Source organism: Sinocyclocheilus grahami, unplaced genomic scaffold (genome assembly GCF_001515645.1).
Source record: "Sinocyclocheilus grahami isolate Dianchi unplaced genomic scaffold, SAMN03320097.WGS_v1.1 scaffold4.1, whole genome shotgun sequence".
Classification (NCBI taxonomy): Eukaryota; Metazoa; Chordata; class Actinopteri; order Cypriniformes; family Cyprinidae; genus Sinocyclocheilus; species Sinocyclocheilus grahami.
The window spans coordinates 958153-975694 of NW_015505183.1; the positions used below are offsets into that span (position 1 = coordinate 958153).

The 17542-nt window shown below is 35.5% G+C and overlaps 1 protein-coding gene across 1 annotated transcript in view; it reads right to left on the reverse strand.

The window, feature by feature from the left end:
* LOC107582447 (MAM domain-containing glycosylphosphatidylinositol anchor protein 2-like) overlaps positions 1 to 17542 on the reverse strand; it is a 187093-nt gene that overhangs the window by 97405 nt on the left and 72146 nt on the right. Inside the window, exons 3-6 of the mRNA XM_016268294.1 lie at positions 15108 to 15282; positions 10604 to 10800; positions 8788 to 8920; positions 6930 to 7199 (exon numbers count right to left, since the gene is read on the reverse strand). Of these exons, the coding sequence (XP_016123780.1) occupies positions 6930 to 7199; positions 8788 to 8920; positions 10604 to 10800; positions 15108 to 15282 (775 nt within the window). The remainder of the gene's footprint in view (positions 1 to 6929; positions 7200 to 8787; positions 8921 to 10603; positions 10801 to 15107; positions 15283 to 17542) is intronic.

Genomic DNA, 17542 nt, shown 5'->3' on the forward strand with positions numbered 1-17542 from the left:
CCCCCCCAGCTATTAAATATCTTATAAAGAACGAGTCAGGTTATTTTGCAGTTATCTGCAGAACAGACCCTGCAACGTTTGGCATAATCTGCTGAAGAGGCTCTGTGCTGGTACTGACAAGGCCCAATATTTGAGTGATAACTGGGGAAGGGTGGGGTGTGCTTTATTGATGATGCTGCCAGTGGGTGGTGGAATAGAGCTGTCAGAAAAGGCCTTGCTCAGGGATGGCTATCTGGTCACTCCCACCTGGGTGCCGCTGAGTGACGTCCCATTATGAGTCTCATCAGACCAATCTGCCCCCAAGCAATTACTGCCCTGTGTTTGTTCTGTGTAGGAGCTAAGCAAGATTATTGCATTTTTTATATTTAAGGAAGCATTGAACCAAAAATGAAAATTATGTAATCATTTACTTAACTGATTAAATATAATTGTTTTCACAATTAACAGACTTGGTTCTTAAGCAGTTGAATAAATAAATTTTGAATATATGATTATTTAACTAAAATCAAATAGATTCAAATAATAACAAACAAACTGTTTGCATTATGTTGGGTTCCTTTAACAGTTCTTGCATATTTATTCTTCTGCCAATGCAGACAGAACATCATACTAAAATAGTCTGACAGTGTTCCTAGCGTTACATTATTTAGCAAGAAACATCTCAGGTTACACATGTAACCATGGTTCCCTGAGAGGACGCTATGGGGAATGCTAGAGGATGCAGTGCGAGTTCCCTTGAAAGGGAACATACAGCATGACCAATGAAGTCGGATTCCCGGGTGAATGACTCTATGAGCCAGTTTTTCTTTTTGTGGTATTTTACTAAAATAAAGGGAATTCATAAAATATGATAGCCCATTTTACATTTATTATTGAAATGAACTCTGCATTTGGATTGAGAATTGCATTTCTATTTAACTTCTTCCTCAAATTCAAGAGAATTTCTAATGGAACCATTAAGGATTCATTAAATCATTAAATGTATCATGATTCCTATCTCTGTTTATGGTGCTTTTGAAGCTTGATTGTAATTGCATGAACATTTTATGCATTCCACAGAGGAAAGAAAGTCAGACAGTTTTGGAATGACATGAGTTTAAAAAGTATGAACATGGTTTAAATATGGCTAGCTGTGGAACAAGAAAAGATTCCGTTTTACAAATAATAATTTGAATTAATTGAAATATATATGTTTTTATTGAATATAATGATGTTAATATATAAACTTGGTTATTTTGTACTTACAACACATCCAGTTTATTAGTATTATTACATCAATCTCATTCTTGTTGCATTTATGTATGACTGAAAAAAATGCATCAAATTAAAGGGGTGGTTCATTGCGATTTCACGTTAGTTAGTGTGTAATGTTGCTGTTTGATCATAAACAATATCTGCAAAGTTACGAAGCTGAAAGTTCAATGCAAACGGAGATATAGTCTTTTAAAATTCTGGCAGTTTAATGCCTATAAACGGCTGGTAGGGACTACAAGAAGTTACTTCCCGGGTTCGTGACATCACAAATCCTGATAAACCCCGTCCTCGGGAAAAGGCAGCAAAAGGTGCGAGGCCATGCTACGCTGCTTTAGAGAAGAGGAAGAGAAAACTAGAGGTGCACGTAAAAGTCTATTCATATATGAATCGAGATTCTGTCTTCTAACGATTCTAATGGATTCACAAGTTTCAAAATCAATGTTCTAAAGCGGTTTAGCAGCGGTTCTCAATCCTGTTCCTCGTGTCCCCCTGCTCTGCACACACTCTGCATCTCTCTCTCTCTCTCTCTCATTAAGCTCAGCTATATCAATGAACTGTTTCAATTATACACTTATTTTCACATAGCTATGAGAAGCGTTAAACATGGACGCTCGTGCAGTTGCCGTACTGTATTAAAGCTTTAATCAGGATAAAACCGTATATTAAAAGCTAACAGAAGCAGTAGCATTTACAAATAACAGCGTATCTAAAAGTATGAGACAACAACAAACAAAAAACATAGGCCTACCATTAAAAGCCGTGCTTGCACAGGTTCTGCACGATCCTCTTCAATAATATCTTCTGCTTCTCAATCGGGCTCAAACTGATAAGCGATATTAACGACGCCCTGTTTACAATACAACTGGAGCACATGCCGCTGAGGTGAGGGGCGGGACGTTATACGCACACTAGAGGCGGCTTAGCCAATCACAACACACTGGGCCAGCTAACCAATCAGAGCCCATCGCCTATTTCCGAGGGAGGGGCTTCATAAAAGAAGGAAATGATTAGTGCATTTTTCAAAGAAGGGACAGAGCGGTGTGGAATAAAGGTAAATTATGTGAAAAATAATGCGTTTTTAAAAAAACAAAGCATTAACACATGTTAGACTGCACCCCATAAACACAATCAATCCTAGAAAAAAAACAGTGAACCACCCCTTTAAGTTGATTAGTTTATGTTAAAACTGTGTAATCCAAAGGAATGGAAATTTTATATGCAATTAAAATCTTAAATCAAAAATCTTAGGCCTAAATATTTTTTGTGTATTTGCTCAGTTCACCATACTGCTTCATCTTCTCCTCACAAAATTGAAAATTTATTTTAAAAGGCAGGTAAAGGCACACCTTGGAATTCTGTACTTATAGGAGGTTGAGGTATAGGAATTAGTTGAATAAGTAATATGTTTTTATATAGTAGGTGTTATAGATATTAAAAGGGTAGATGAAATGTTTATAGAGATGCTTTGGAATGTGGAGAATGTATTTAACTTTTTATTTTTTAATGTATGTAACAATGTATTAATGTTAAGTGTTGTGTGGACCCCAGGAAGACTAGCAATGCCTTAGGGCATAGCTAATGGGGATCCAAATAAACAAATGAACAAAACAAAGTAAAATACAGCCACTTCTATTCTACCTTCAAGCGTGCAGCTTCCTCCCTGATCAGTGATCGGACAAACAGCTCTACCCCTTCACCCCAAACACCGCCCCATCTGGCTACACATGTTCTTTTACCCATTGCAGGAGAAAAGGTCATATTTCAAATGACCAGTACAGCTGCTATCATAAAGCTTTGTACAAGCAGCCAGTAGAGTGTGTTGGGATTACCCAACTTCCAAACCCTCCCATTTAATATCGTTTTCTCTCCAATCCCTTGCTTATTTTGCCCAACAAATGAGATTCCGCCATCTGTGCAGCAAAGAAGCTGCGCAGCTCATGCTTGTAACGTCCCCTCTGACAATCTTATATTATAAAACAATGCTCTATCTATCGAGCTAGAGAATGGGCCTACCATTGCTATTTTCTGGCCAATAGTGTTGTTTCCATCCATAAGAAAAGCATATAAAACCTAAATGGCCACCACGGCTAGGACGAAAATGCAGTGTTGGCCACAAGTGAGCCATAAAGTTGTGGCAATGATATTGCGACATTCATGTTGTCCATGTAATGTAGTAGAAAATGAGCAGAAGGTGGCTAATACATCAAAAAAAAAAAAAAAAAAAGGTAAGGTGAACGGCATTGTGGGAAGTTAATTTTGTTTGTTATAAGAGTCAATTAATACATTGAAAATACTCTGATAGTGTTATAAGGGTTTTGGATCATTAGGTTTGATAAAAAAAGCAGTCAGACAAAATAATTGTATGCATAATGCTCCAAAAAAAGTGTCTCTTTAGTGGCTTGGGATTGTCTGTTTCTGCAACAGCAATTATAGAAAAGCAGTCATGACCAAAAACAGAGCCAACAGAGAATCAGTATGTGTGAGAAAACAAAATCTTATAATGGAAATTAATGTTAAAATAATATAATTTTAAGATTACAATGAATGAATAATGCAAAAATGTCTTGGAACGTAATGTTAGGCAATAAACAACTGCATTCTAACGTGGAATAATGTACTGCAAAGCAGATATTGCTTTTATTACAATAATTCAATGAACAATGTTAATATTGAGTAACTTACATTTTATACACAAATTTGGTAGTAAATCTGTTTTTGCTTTGCCAACACAGCAGCATAATTGTTGCATACCTACAATTCTTGAATGAATCAGTGTTTTTGAATGAATCAGTTGAATGAATGAATGATTCAATGCCTTACTCATAGCAAGAGTTTCTTGTTTCATACCTGAATCGATCAGTGTGTGTGTGTGTGTGTGTGTTTTAATTGACCAGTTATTCATTATGAATTCATTATTATTCAGTTAATCATTCATGAAGACAGCCACTTGATTTATTGCTTAATGAATCAATCGGTTGACCAAATGACTCACTCAATTAGTCGATGAACACCACCTACTGGTATAATAATGTAACTCACAGAAAATGTTACTAAAAAATCCCCACGACTAATGCAAACACAGAGCACAGATAAGCAGAGTGATACAAAAAGGGAAAACTCCCAGTGCTGTTAAGACTGTTATATCAGCGCTCATGGAACACTGCTCAACCAATCAAATTTGAGGACTAAAACTGTTGTATAATTTACGATAATGTCCAGCTGATAGTATTATCTCACTTATTAAATGATCAACTAAATGGAATATGAAAAAAAAATAAAGAATGATTACTGATTTGAGTTTAATAATTTTATTATGTGAGAAGAAAGAGTGCTGAGTGATCCAAGAGACATGAAACTGTGAAGTATTCTGTAAAAATCCATTCACCACAACAATTACACTCTTTCAAACCAAACTCATAAGTTCAATTACTAAGATTTAAAAAGGGTTCTAAAAATGATACTGTCCAAAAAAAAAAAAAAAAAAAAAACCCAAAATGAAGTAACTCAAGTTCTCAGAAATGATACTACTCACAAACTATTGCCCTTTGTTGTGAGAAGAGCTTGGGGAATTACACAAGGCAGATTTCTTTCTCTGGTATGATCCTTTCCCCTCTGCTGTCTACCTCACCAAGATGATCCTCCTCACTGGCAAGACATCTGACTCCCATCATACTCTCCAGTCTCACACAGAAACCCGGCTCGATGGAAATGCATAATCTCACTGTTCTCCCCAGACCCGGTGAGTTGACAGACAGTAATGGATTCACATAAAAACCTGGACCTCCAGATGTGTAAACAGCTTTTTGTGCACACCGGGGATCAACCTTGAGAAGGAGTAACTGTGAAGTAAGCTACAACAGCTGCTCCAAGCGGGGATAGCAAAGCTTCTTCAGAGAGCGTCCCACATGCACACAGACGCCTGAAAAAGCAAATCCTTTTCTCTATTTCACTCTGTTCTTTTGGCTACATGTAATCCGTGAAAGTCATGGATATTCATTGCACTAGGTAATGATGCTGGCTGGAAAAACACCTATTTATAAGACATTTCAGAGCAAGGCTGAGTCTTTAAGCAACTTTCAACAAACAGTTTTCTAATAATGCTTAAGCTGTTGCAACATCTTCGTCCGTTCACATTAGCTTCAAACCACAGCTTGATTGTTTTCTTGATGCATACTGTCACTCATTATTCATAATTGTATGCTGCATTCATTGTCAAGATATTTATTACCCCCATGTACTCTCATTCTGCCTTCATGATAATCATTAAGTAATTCATTATGCACTGATAAATGGAAATGGGAATAGTGGAAAATGCAGACGGCAAACTTGAGAGCCTTGCAAAACTTATTGGCAGAGGCAATTTACACTGAGTGTAAAGGAAATGATATGCTATACCCCAGTGTAAATACTAACATACACTATTTGCATTTTGTCAAGTAGCATCCTATATACACACACTACCATTCAAAAGTCACTTATGCTTACAAAGGCTGCATTTATTTAATCAAAAATAGAGTAAAATAGTAATACTGTGAAATAATACTACTACTGAAAGTAACTGCTTCCTATTTTAATAGATTTTAAAATGCAATTTATAATCATGAGATGGAAAAACTACATACAAATTTCATATTTATTTGTGTAGAAAACGTTTCACAGAATTTTTCCATTGGTTTCACAACGTAATTTTGTTCTTACCCTCTTTCTAAACAGAATTATTCAACATGAGGGAGCAATTCAAATTTTAATACTATTTTACATAAGGTGGTTTGACAAATTTAATGTTTCTAAGGCTTCCAGGACTGTGATGTGGTTTGTTTCGGTTCTAAATTTTAGATAGATTTTAACTATAAACTAGGGCTGCCAATTCGTGTTAATTTAATTAATTAGCTATGGAAAATTAACGCCATTAAAATATTTTAACGCAGTCAACACACCGCCCTGCCCCAGACCTGTAGCTACAGTCATCTTACATTTCAAACAGTTGACTGCTGACAAATATGATGTACTGCATGATATAGTCCATAAATGCAGTTATAATATGTGCCCCTAAAATTCATGATATTGGTGCAAAAATGCCCCTGTATGAGTTTTTGTCTCATATTTATAAGTGATATCACATGAGCAGCGAGAGCTATCATGCTGTTTTTGTCCCGAATGAGTGCAAATGTGATTTTATACAACAGTTCAGTAAATTTAAAAGTTAATATTGTGTTATATTTTAAACACAATATTTTCTGGTTTTGCTCGATTTTGCCAATGAAAATATTACCTATAAAGCCACAGCAGAACTGTTCTGTGTCTCCGAGCAACACAGCGGTGATTCGTTTCTGAATGAATCTGTGTTTTGAATGAATCGTGTGAACCAATGATTCAATGGCTCAATCAGAAAGTGAGCCTTTTATTTAATTCCTGAATGAATCAGCAGTTTGAGCAAATCGAATGAATGAATAATTACTTATACTCATAAAGATATTTACCGCCACCTACTGGCAGTTTTAGTTTTAGCCAGATGCAAACTCAAACTCTAAGGTTGTTCAATCACAAAGATACTAATACACATGCACTCCAGGCCACTTCAACATCCAACTCAGATAAAACAATATTTGGTATGTCTATGATACATCTAGCACAAACAAACTAAACCAGCAAAGCCTCAAGGCCTGGCTTCTCACCTCTGACGACAATGTTGGTGGATTTCTTCGCAGGATTACCCACGTTGTTACTGGCTACACAGCTGTAAACACCTGCATCCTCCGTGCTGATGGCAGGTATTGTAAGGGTCTCACTCTTGAGAATGCTCTTCTTTGGAAGCTCTTCGGTGTTCCGAACCCACATCAGGGTTGGGGTGGGCTCGCCTCCAGAGATGATGCACACCAAGATCACTGTCTGCCCAGGGTTGGCCACAATGGGGTCTTCCACAAGCAGCTTAATAGTAGGGGAGGCTAGGACAAAAACAGACAGGGTTACTATTATCATCTTTATGTATAAGACCTATTTTCTTTTTTAAAAGGATACCTGCATGAGTGCTGCTGCACTTACTGTACATCACGTTTGACATTTAAGTCAAGCGAACATGTGTATTACAGTGGGCTAGAAGTGATGGCTATCTATCGTTTTGCTTTAGAAGACACTGATTCATCAGCTGGGGTTTTATGGATTACCGATGTGTTTACGTCAAGTGAAAACATGTACGACAGCTAGCCAGAAGTGATGATTTATAGTTTAAAAAGTTTAACATATGAGTTTTTTCACACACACACACACACACACACACACACACACACATATCATTTCACTTGGGAAGGCATTGATTCAACAAATCAGAAAGTCAGAAAGGGATTGGAACTGGATTACAATTCTGTTTGTTTTGCTTGGTTTTTAAAGTGTCAACTTTCAGGAATCTGTTCACTTGCATTTTATAGACTCACATAAAATGATTATTTTTTCTAAAGTCTGTGTTTATCTGAAGTAAGAATGATGGGAAAACTGTCATTTTTGGGTGACATATCCCTTTAAATCTAGGGGCTTAGGAGCTATCAAAAATGTTTAGGGAAGAAGACACAATAAAACTTATCATCTTGACTCATGAATATTAATTCAGTGGCGTGATGCAATTTTCAAGGACCCGAAACCCGTTTAAATGCTTGTTTACAACCAATACCAGGTGCATGACCAGCTTCAAGTGAGTAATTACAGTAAATATACACAAAGTTCACATACCGTCACAGCTTGATGACAATTATGGTGGTTTACCTTATTACGCTAATGTGTTTATACTTAAAAAGTGGTGTTTACAATTATCACCCAAAGGGATTGATTTACTTGGTCCTGTAATGCAATATGTGACCATATCCAGTCTATATAATCAAGGTCTGCTCCCATGAGCACACTGGCATGCTGTGATGTAAGGGCCTTCAAGTTGGCAAAGCAATCAGTCAATCCCCGGATTGTGCCGTGATCATCATCACCAGCCGATGTGTTGCCAGAAATGTGAGAAAGAAGGATAGTGCAAGAAAATGAGCGAAAGATAGAGAAACAGAGATGGCCAGAGGGAAAGGTCTGCCAACTCTGTTCATTCTTTAATGGATTCCATAAAGGTCAGGTCTTCACCCACAGTAGCATGTGAAGCCTACCGAGACAGATAAGGAGCACAGGGACCCGCAGGGCCATTTCCTTAAGAATATGGTTTTGCCATGGACTGAATTAACTGCAAGGCCAGTGGTGAAAACATCAGCCCGTGGCGGTTTCTTCAGCCATCAACCGACGAAGGAGGAGAAAAGTAGCAGCAGGCCTCTAAATGTAACAGGCGTAACATACTCAATAACACATGCAGCACTCATACAGCTCACTGATTATCAGACCACACAGCACTTGTGGTGACAAGAGCCTCAGGGCACTTCCTTTTGAGAGTTGCTTCTGTGGTGCTGCTCGCATGTAGTTTCTTATTCGATGGACGGCTCAAATATAGCAGAAGGTGACTAAAATAACACAATGCTGTACACAAGGAGAAAGCATTGGTATCGCTCTCACCGGTTTTGTTGGTGAGCCGGAATAGCACACTCTTGTCGGGGATGCCACAGACATTGCGGACAGAGGCAGTGCACGTGTAGTTAGCATAGTCCTGAGGACGCAGGTTCTTCAACTTCAGGATCTTGGTCTCCCCCTACAACCCAAGCAGACAACATTGTATAAAGCAGGAACTCAACGAGTTTTGCTTTAGTACACATTTAATATAAAAAAATATTAATAATATTAAACTCTAAAAAAAAATCAAACTTCTGTTTTGTCAGACAAACTGTCAACTGACAAACTGAAAACGTATCTTTTACATACACAAAACAATATTCGTAACACATTCAACAAGGAGAGAGAGAAAAAAGTAGCCATATCCAATTAATCTGACTTTATCTGAGCTTTTTTGTGCTTTAAAAGACTTCTGCTAATTTGCTAATGTTGGTCTTGTACTGTATCCCCTTTGGCCGCTGGAGCTTTATAGAGTAATCTTACACAATTTGAAAGTCCTGAGAGTTTCATTTTACAATACAGCATTGATTTTTAATTGGTGGTTAGCGACCCAAAAAAATCGGCACAGATCTATACTGATCATAAACAGCATGGAAAACAATGCTAATTACAAATAATTAAATGCAACTAACCATATAATGATGCATGGTTAGGATAGCAAAATAAATAAGCTTATATTTTGAAGCCAAACCAGTTAAGAACCAGTTGATTACGTGCACAAGCGGCTCACTTTTATCTAATAAGTAACTTATTTTTGTATCATCTTCATATGAGGTCAATTTCGACAAAGATAGGCATTTAAAGTCCATCAGTTAAAAATAGTGGCACTGCTTGATACCAAAACCTTCTGAAGATACTTAGCTTTTGATCTGTTTCTAACCTGAGACATTGACAGAAAGCTGAAGTGCATTTGTTTCATATTCATAGTTCTGAAGAGGCTGAAAGATAAAGAAGGCTCTATTGAAAATAACATGCAGAATCTCCCTTAAGTGCAAAGACTAATGTTGCGTGATTGATTCTCTGTAGGGAATAAGAAGAGTGAAACAGGTCCTGAAATATCCTATGTCTTATGACTAATTACCAGGATGGATCCACTCTGGGCCAATCACTGTGCCATATCGGATGTGACAAAACTGTGTTTTGAAAGCAGCTTTTTTTTAAACTGTCAGATGATGTGCGTCCTTCTGGACCAGATAACACTCACAATGTCAAACTGATGCTCCCTCTTTTTCTCTCCTGATAGCTGTAGCATATTTCATGCAAGAGCAATTAAGTTAATAAAATATTTTCAAGGCTTTCAAGTTCTCTGATATTAAAGTTATAGTGTTAAATCATGTCAATACTGATGCACACTGTTTATCAGCTATTTTACAATGGCCTCAAACATAACTCGTCTAACCAGAATTTAAAGCAGTTTGTATTTGTTTTATAATTTTATAAAAAAATATATATTTAATTTAATAAAAAAAAATGGATGATGATTGTGAAGCTGTTGCGCTGATGACATATATTTATTTAAAAAACTTAACTGAAAAAAGTTAGAATTGTGAGATAAAATAGGTAAATGTTATGTAAAATGTTATTGGTTTGAATAGCTATTTCATGCTGTAAAAATGATTTGCATTCCAATTCTGACATCTAAAGGCACAACAATAAATGTTTTCTCTTATACTATTTTACCCATTTCCCTCCGCTTGTTACCAGTGTTTTTCTGCCACCACAATGCGCGCACAGCTGCAGGTGATGTAACTGTGACGTCTACTCCAAATTGGCCTATAAACTGACATTACTGCTGTGAATACTGTCTGAACTAATGTCTTACCTGGGTGAAGAATGGCTCATAGATCTCCACACCCTTGTCCGAACCTTGAGACAGGAACTCCCTTCCCCGTCTCCAGCTGTACCGCACCGGAGGGTTTGAATTGGCAGCACACCGCAGGAACACTGTCCTCTCATAGTAGAACTGCTCCTTTGCCTCTCCTATACTCTGATGGACCGTCACAACGGGGTCATCTAAATCTGAAATGTAAACGGATGGGCCGGTCACACTGATTTAACATTGCTCAAATTGCCCTGAAAAATGCCAGCTAGAACCCTAGGTAGGTGTATGTAAAAAAGGCTTTAATATACACAGGCATGCGGGACAGAAGTATGGAAATGACAGAATGTAAATAAACAGAAAACTAGGTTACAGGTAAACAAAAACATCCATATTTAGGTTTATTTATGCCCCACTTCATGCATCCATATTATTGCCCAAATCAAAAGAGTTATAAGCTCAATTGAAATGCATATTGTGTTACAAACACCAGGAACAGTTGTGTGTCACTACTATCATTAGGCTGTTGCTAAATATACATCTAAATGTGGAATAATTCCGACATTATAGTGTGATATAGCTGATTTTTCCCCATTTCCTTCCAAGCTGCTCAGAGATTGAAGGCATCATTTGTCGAATTGCTTAATGAGCCAAAAACATCCTAAATTAAGAAAAAGCCCATAAAATAATTGAAATTCACTGGAGTGCAATTCATACAGTAGCCTACTTATTACTGTCCAAAATAGACATAAATTACTTTCTACATTTTTATTTAACACCATATTTAACACCAACCTATCTCCTTAAACACCAGTTAAAATGCATGTTATTGAGATCAAATACAATCTGGTAACACTTTACAATGAGGTTCTTTATGATAACATTAGTTCATGCAATATACTGTATAACATATTACAAATAACAATGAACAGTACACCAACATCAACAATGCGTATATTAAATTATATATATAATCATTTATAAATGTATGAATTAACAATAGTTGATGCATTATGAACAAACATTAAATATCAATGGTATAAATAATTAAAATAGTATTCGTCATATCAAACAATAGAATAATTAATACATAAATATGAATCTGCATTAATAAAGGCTGCAAAAAACATTGTTTACTGTTTTTTGTCTTGCATTAACTAATGTTAACAAATTTAATCACACTGTAAAGTGTTACCTGAAATCTTCGTTTTTAAGGATTTATAACAGTATTCATCTTTCAATTTTCATTAAGCCTGTGCATCAGATTCCAATTAAAGTATAACCTTGCGATAGAATCAGTCAATCTTTGTTTAGTATTTTAGTTTCGTTTGGAATCTATAAATTTAAGCACTTTGAAAACAGCTGTAAGTGGGTGCAAAAACACAAGCATTAACAGCAAACATAATGTCTAAAACGATGGACCACTCGGGCGCCTGTATTTTGGCACTTGAATTGTGAGTATTTTTACGACCGTAATTTTTTTCAAGAGCAACAATAATTATCATAGAGTGCTTGAACGAGGAGCCATGTGCTTTTACAGACTCTCCTCAAAGCAAAAACCTTCCTCAACTCTCAGCTATAAAAAAAACCAAGCCTTTCAAAATCTTTCTTTCTCCTGTTTCAAATCATTAACCAATCTGCTCAATAACTATTTGACAGACAGCATTGGTGATATTTTCCAGCATGCCAGGTTATATTTTTAATACTGAACCTTTTTTATCCTTCACAAAACAGAAAGTCATATAGATTTGGAATGAAATGAGGCACATGATGACAGAATTGTCCTCTTACTGGGAAAAAAAAGGTCACTGATTTATTCACGATTCAAGGTTTAATTTGACCACTTTGGGACAAATATAAACCTGAATGCAATCAATATGGCTACTGTCCATCTTGAGCACTTTAAACGAATGACTAGTGAGTGCTGCCACACTTAGAGACATTGTGGGCACTCCAAATCGAAGCACTCAATTGTTTATTGGCAGTGTGTTGGCTGTTCTTTATCAATGACATGTGTCTAGGCTTTGATCACTACATCAGCAGTAGCATGTCTCTGATCGATAAAAGTGAGTGCCCACCAGCAAATAGTCCACCTTGAAGCTGGAATAAAAATGACAAGCTGAGGCCTGTTCTCTAATTCAAGGGTAATGACTTGCTCCTCATTGTCTCCCCACGGCAATGCTGCCTGCCATCGTCCATCGCTCCTCCTATTCATCTCTCTGCGCTACCGTAAATCACTTTACAACATCTATGGCTCCTCCAAGTCTGTAGGGAACAGAGGCAACACACAACTCCTTTTTTGACAGGTCGTGATAACTTTTGATGGTTCTGATAGCAGAGGAGTAAACCTTTGAAACTTGGAAAAATTGGGGAACTAGCTTACTGACACTGATGTCTCTTTGAAGAAAAATCCTCATTTTCATTTCACCCATTCATTAAACCTCTCATTTTACGCATTTCGTCACCTATTCAAAGGCTTGAATTTGATTTCAACAAGTCTATGGTTGCCAGAACTTCGACGAGAAGTACCTTTAAGTTGACAATGAGGCCATGCGGCATCTCGAAGAAAATAAGACCTAGATGAGATATGCTCTTATGATGAGTCACATTTAAAAAATCTGACTGTCTGGCTTTTGATGATCTAAGAATGTGCAAGACAAGAAATACATGAAATAACACATGCTCCATTATAGCCCAGATATTGCAAGTCCGACCATATCAGAGGTAATTCATTTCAAACATAAAGTGGTAATGAAACATAGAAACATAGAGTTAATGGTTTCCATAAATCACTAGTATGATGAGACACCTCAATGTATTCTTTGATATATTTATTTTAAGTCTGCGGTTGGAAATATTTTGAATGTTTTTGAAAAAAGTATCTTATGCTAAAATGAATTATTTGATGTATTATTTGATAAAAAAATTGTCAAAACTGTTGTACTGTGAAATATTATTTTAATTTAAAAGAGCTGTTTTCTATTTGAATATATTTTAAAATGTAATTTATTTCTGTGATTGCAAAGCTGCCTTTTCAGCATTATTACGTTATTCTTCAGTGTCACATGATCTATTAGATATCATTTTAAGATGTAGATTTTTTTGGTGCTCAAGAAACTTTTCTTATTATCTGTTTTAAATGGTAGTAGAAAACAGTGCTGCTTAATATTTTTGTTGATTCTTTGATTAATAAAAAGTTCAGCATTTAATAATAAACTGCATTTATTTGAAATACAAATATTTTATAACATTATAAATGCATTTACTGTCACTTTAAATAAATCCATCAAATATTTGAAATGTAGAAAAAATCTGGTAAAATTTTACATATACAGCAATGAAAACTTCAGCTATTGTAGACAGCATAACTAGGCAATACTATACAGAAAGTGCCTTGTGGGTACAAGGTTGATGGATTTAAATGAACATTTTTCAAATGTCTTAACAGTATATTGTTTCCTTGAGGACTGCCTTGTGTTGTTGCCCAGCCATTAACACATTTTGTTATTGTGTCTGTATCATTAAATGAAACCATAAGTGGATAAAATAATTTCTAAGCAGCTATTTAGCAGATGCTTTTATTCAAAGTGACTTACTGTACACTTATTTCAGGGACATTCATTGCTGAAGGGCACAAAGGTTATGGCTAATGGCTAGCTCCTTAAGAGGCTGAGATTTAGTCACTATAACACCCTGTTTTGTTACCGAATATTGTGCTAAAGTAGGCATGTAAAATATGCTTGGAATTTGTGCTACTGTCTCTCTGAGCTGCATAAAGCAGCAAGTGAGAGATGCATTAATGCTTAGAAAATGTTCTGGCCCATTATAAACAATGCTGGAAGGTCACCCAGCCATGATAAATTATTTAGATTACTGTGCCTAACATTTATAATTTTTTTCAAAGAAATAGTTTTGAATAATGGGCACTCGTAATAGCTTAACAAGCAAAGGATTAAAAAATTTTTTTAAACTGCATTTTTTTCATAATCATGAAAAAAAAGAAAGAGAAATGCAAATTAATGTTCTTTCAGCAAGCTTAAAGGTATATAAGCTTAAAAAGCCTTTCAATAAGAGTAATCAATTCATAATCGAAATAATCATTACAATGCTAAAAATTATAATGATTAATTATATAATATATAACTTTTATAATAAATATATAATTTTGATATAGTAATTTTTGCAATGCTACAATCAGAAGGGTCTTTTTCCTTTTCTTTGTTGGTTTATAAAACTGAGGTTACAGTATAAAAGCAACAGTGAACCCAGAAAGTAATACAGCAAACACTTCTGCTTATAAGTGTGTCTTTCCAACTGATTATCCACAATTCGTAAACCCAAGGATTTAAGTTAAGTGCTGAATCAAGGTTGAGTATGCATCTCAAAAGCTAAAAGAGAGATGCAGGCACAGTCAGCAAAGGCTAATACCAAGCTATCGTTGACTTGCAAGAGTGTGTGTCACATGTGTGGTTTCTTTGCAGACAGGCGAATGAGCTTGTTAACTCACAATAGACATCCACTCGGATGGATTTGATGGCAGGAGTGCCGAGGCCGTTCTCAGCCTTACAGTAATAACGGCCGCCCTGGTGCCTCTGGATGCGGGTTATGCGCAGTGTCTCGTTGAATACGCTGGAGTCCTGGATTCGGTCAGTAGCACTTCCTGCTGTCTTGGTCCATCGTATCTGAGAGAGAGAAACAAAAATCACATCAGCTCAGAAAGAAAATCATCAGCTAGTGGCTTAAAACAGAGTGCCTACCTTAGAGCAAATGGATTGAGTAAAAAAATATATATATATAATAATAATGAAACCATTGTTTCAATAACACATGAAATATGACAGCAATGGTGGCATAGATTTATCTATTTTTGCTAACTCAAATTGTGATAAAAACTGAATTTTCAGTCTGGTGCTTATGTATATTTGCATTCTAGAGTTTCTAGAGAGAAAAAACAGACAAGCTCTTAATTTAAAAAAGGTTGACTATTAACTGAAAGGCGGGACCTTCATTGTTACAGATGCCATAATAAATGTGGTTGATTTTCCCATTCATTTTTCTGCGAGTGGTTCGTCTCCTCCTACTTGTCTGTCTCTGGTGAAGCACATTGGCTCAAAGACCTTCAAACATGGTAAATACCGATAAAAAGACAAAATTATGATAATGTTGGTGAGTTTAAAAGCCAACATGAAACAATGTTATTTTAGCATTATTTATATAATGTTATAGCATTTTTTAAATCATTTTAATTTTAGTTTGTTTAGTAATTTTGCTATGTGCTTTTGTCATTTTTATTAGCGTTTTTAATATTTCAATTTAGCTTTTTTTTTTGATTTTTGAAAATTAAACAGTTATTTCAGTTAGTTGCCAAGGTGGCATTTCAAATTTTAATTTAGGTTTTTCATCCTATATTTCAATTTTTTTCAGCTTTATTTCAGTTACTGCAAAAAGTATTTAAAAGTTTGAGTTTAGATAACAATACTGGCATGAAAACACTAAGAATTCTTTTTACTTCCATACTCAGATGCATTTATGAGAACAACAGGACATGTAACGAGATAAAAAAAAAACTGATACTTTGCAATGGCATATTTTCTCTCCAACACTATATGAAATCGCTTGGGCCAGCAATGTATCTAATACAGAGGAATCATCTCCAGTTCATGTCATAAGTTTTGTCATAGCACTGTGTAATGGGTATGATATTGAAAAATAGCAACTAAATGTGCTATTGAAAATGATTTAGTGACTTTTCTAATCATGATGCTACTGTTTATATTAAGGTTTTGACTTGGAAATGAGCAAATACTCTACCACAAATCTGATCTCCAGATCAATACATGGCATAAGCTCTATTTGGATGGTAATTATTTCTCAGCAGGATATCTGTAAAACAAAATCTGCAAGTCATGAATTTGGATCGCAATTAATTCACAGACGACAAGGGTCTTCTGTGATTTGACAGCCTTGACGTTTCTCAAAAGTTCTACACAATTCACCTCTAAATGTTTTCTTAGTTACTCCACATAATAACATGTATAAAGTACAGGTTTTATATTTATATAATAATAATAATAATAATATATAATATTTAAATATTTATATTAATGTCCAATTTTACCAGTTTACATGATTCGCCTCTTATAAGTTATAATTGCCACATAATTATATATACATAACATGTATATTCTACAGGTTTATATATTAAAGCATATTCACAATAATGGCCCATTTTAGCAATTTACATGATTTGCCTCTAAATAATATTTTTAGTCACTCCACATAACATGTATATGTTTATATATCAAAATATATTTATATTAATGCCCAATTATACGAGTTTACATCATTTGCCTCTAAATAGTTTTTTTTTCTTTGCTACTCCACATAACATCAACATATATTCATAATAATGGTCCATTTGAACAGTTTACACAATTTGCTTCTAAATACCTCTAATTTTTCTTAGTCCCTGTGGTGGGGTGGTGACCTATTTTTTTTTAATCGGCACACTTCTCTAATACAAGTCCCCATTATCAAAATAAGCAAATGCTTTCCACAACACATAGCATGAAATAGGATGGCTACAGCACATAGAGGTGGTCTAAAAATTATTTAAATTTTTTTTCCTCTATTGATTTGTTCTTGTAAACTGTTCGATTTAAAATGGAATTAAATTCGCACACAAACTGGAGCTCGACTGCAAACAGCATGAAATTCAGCCCAGCATTTTCCCCCGAGACGTGGAAGAAAAACACGATTTTTGATTTCGGACAGCAATTAAATCACTGACTGCCACCTGTAAATATTGAAATTACATACGTTCCCTGAAGGAATATATTTACAGCCTGAGTAGGACTACAGACTATTTATCAAAACAGTAAATATAATATATTGTATAAATACCATTTTTTAGAACAACGTGACCCCAAACTATTCTTGCCT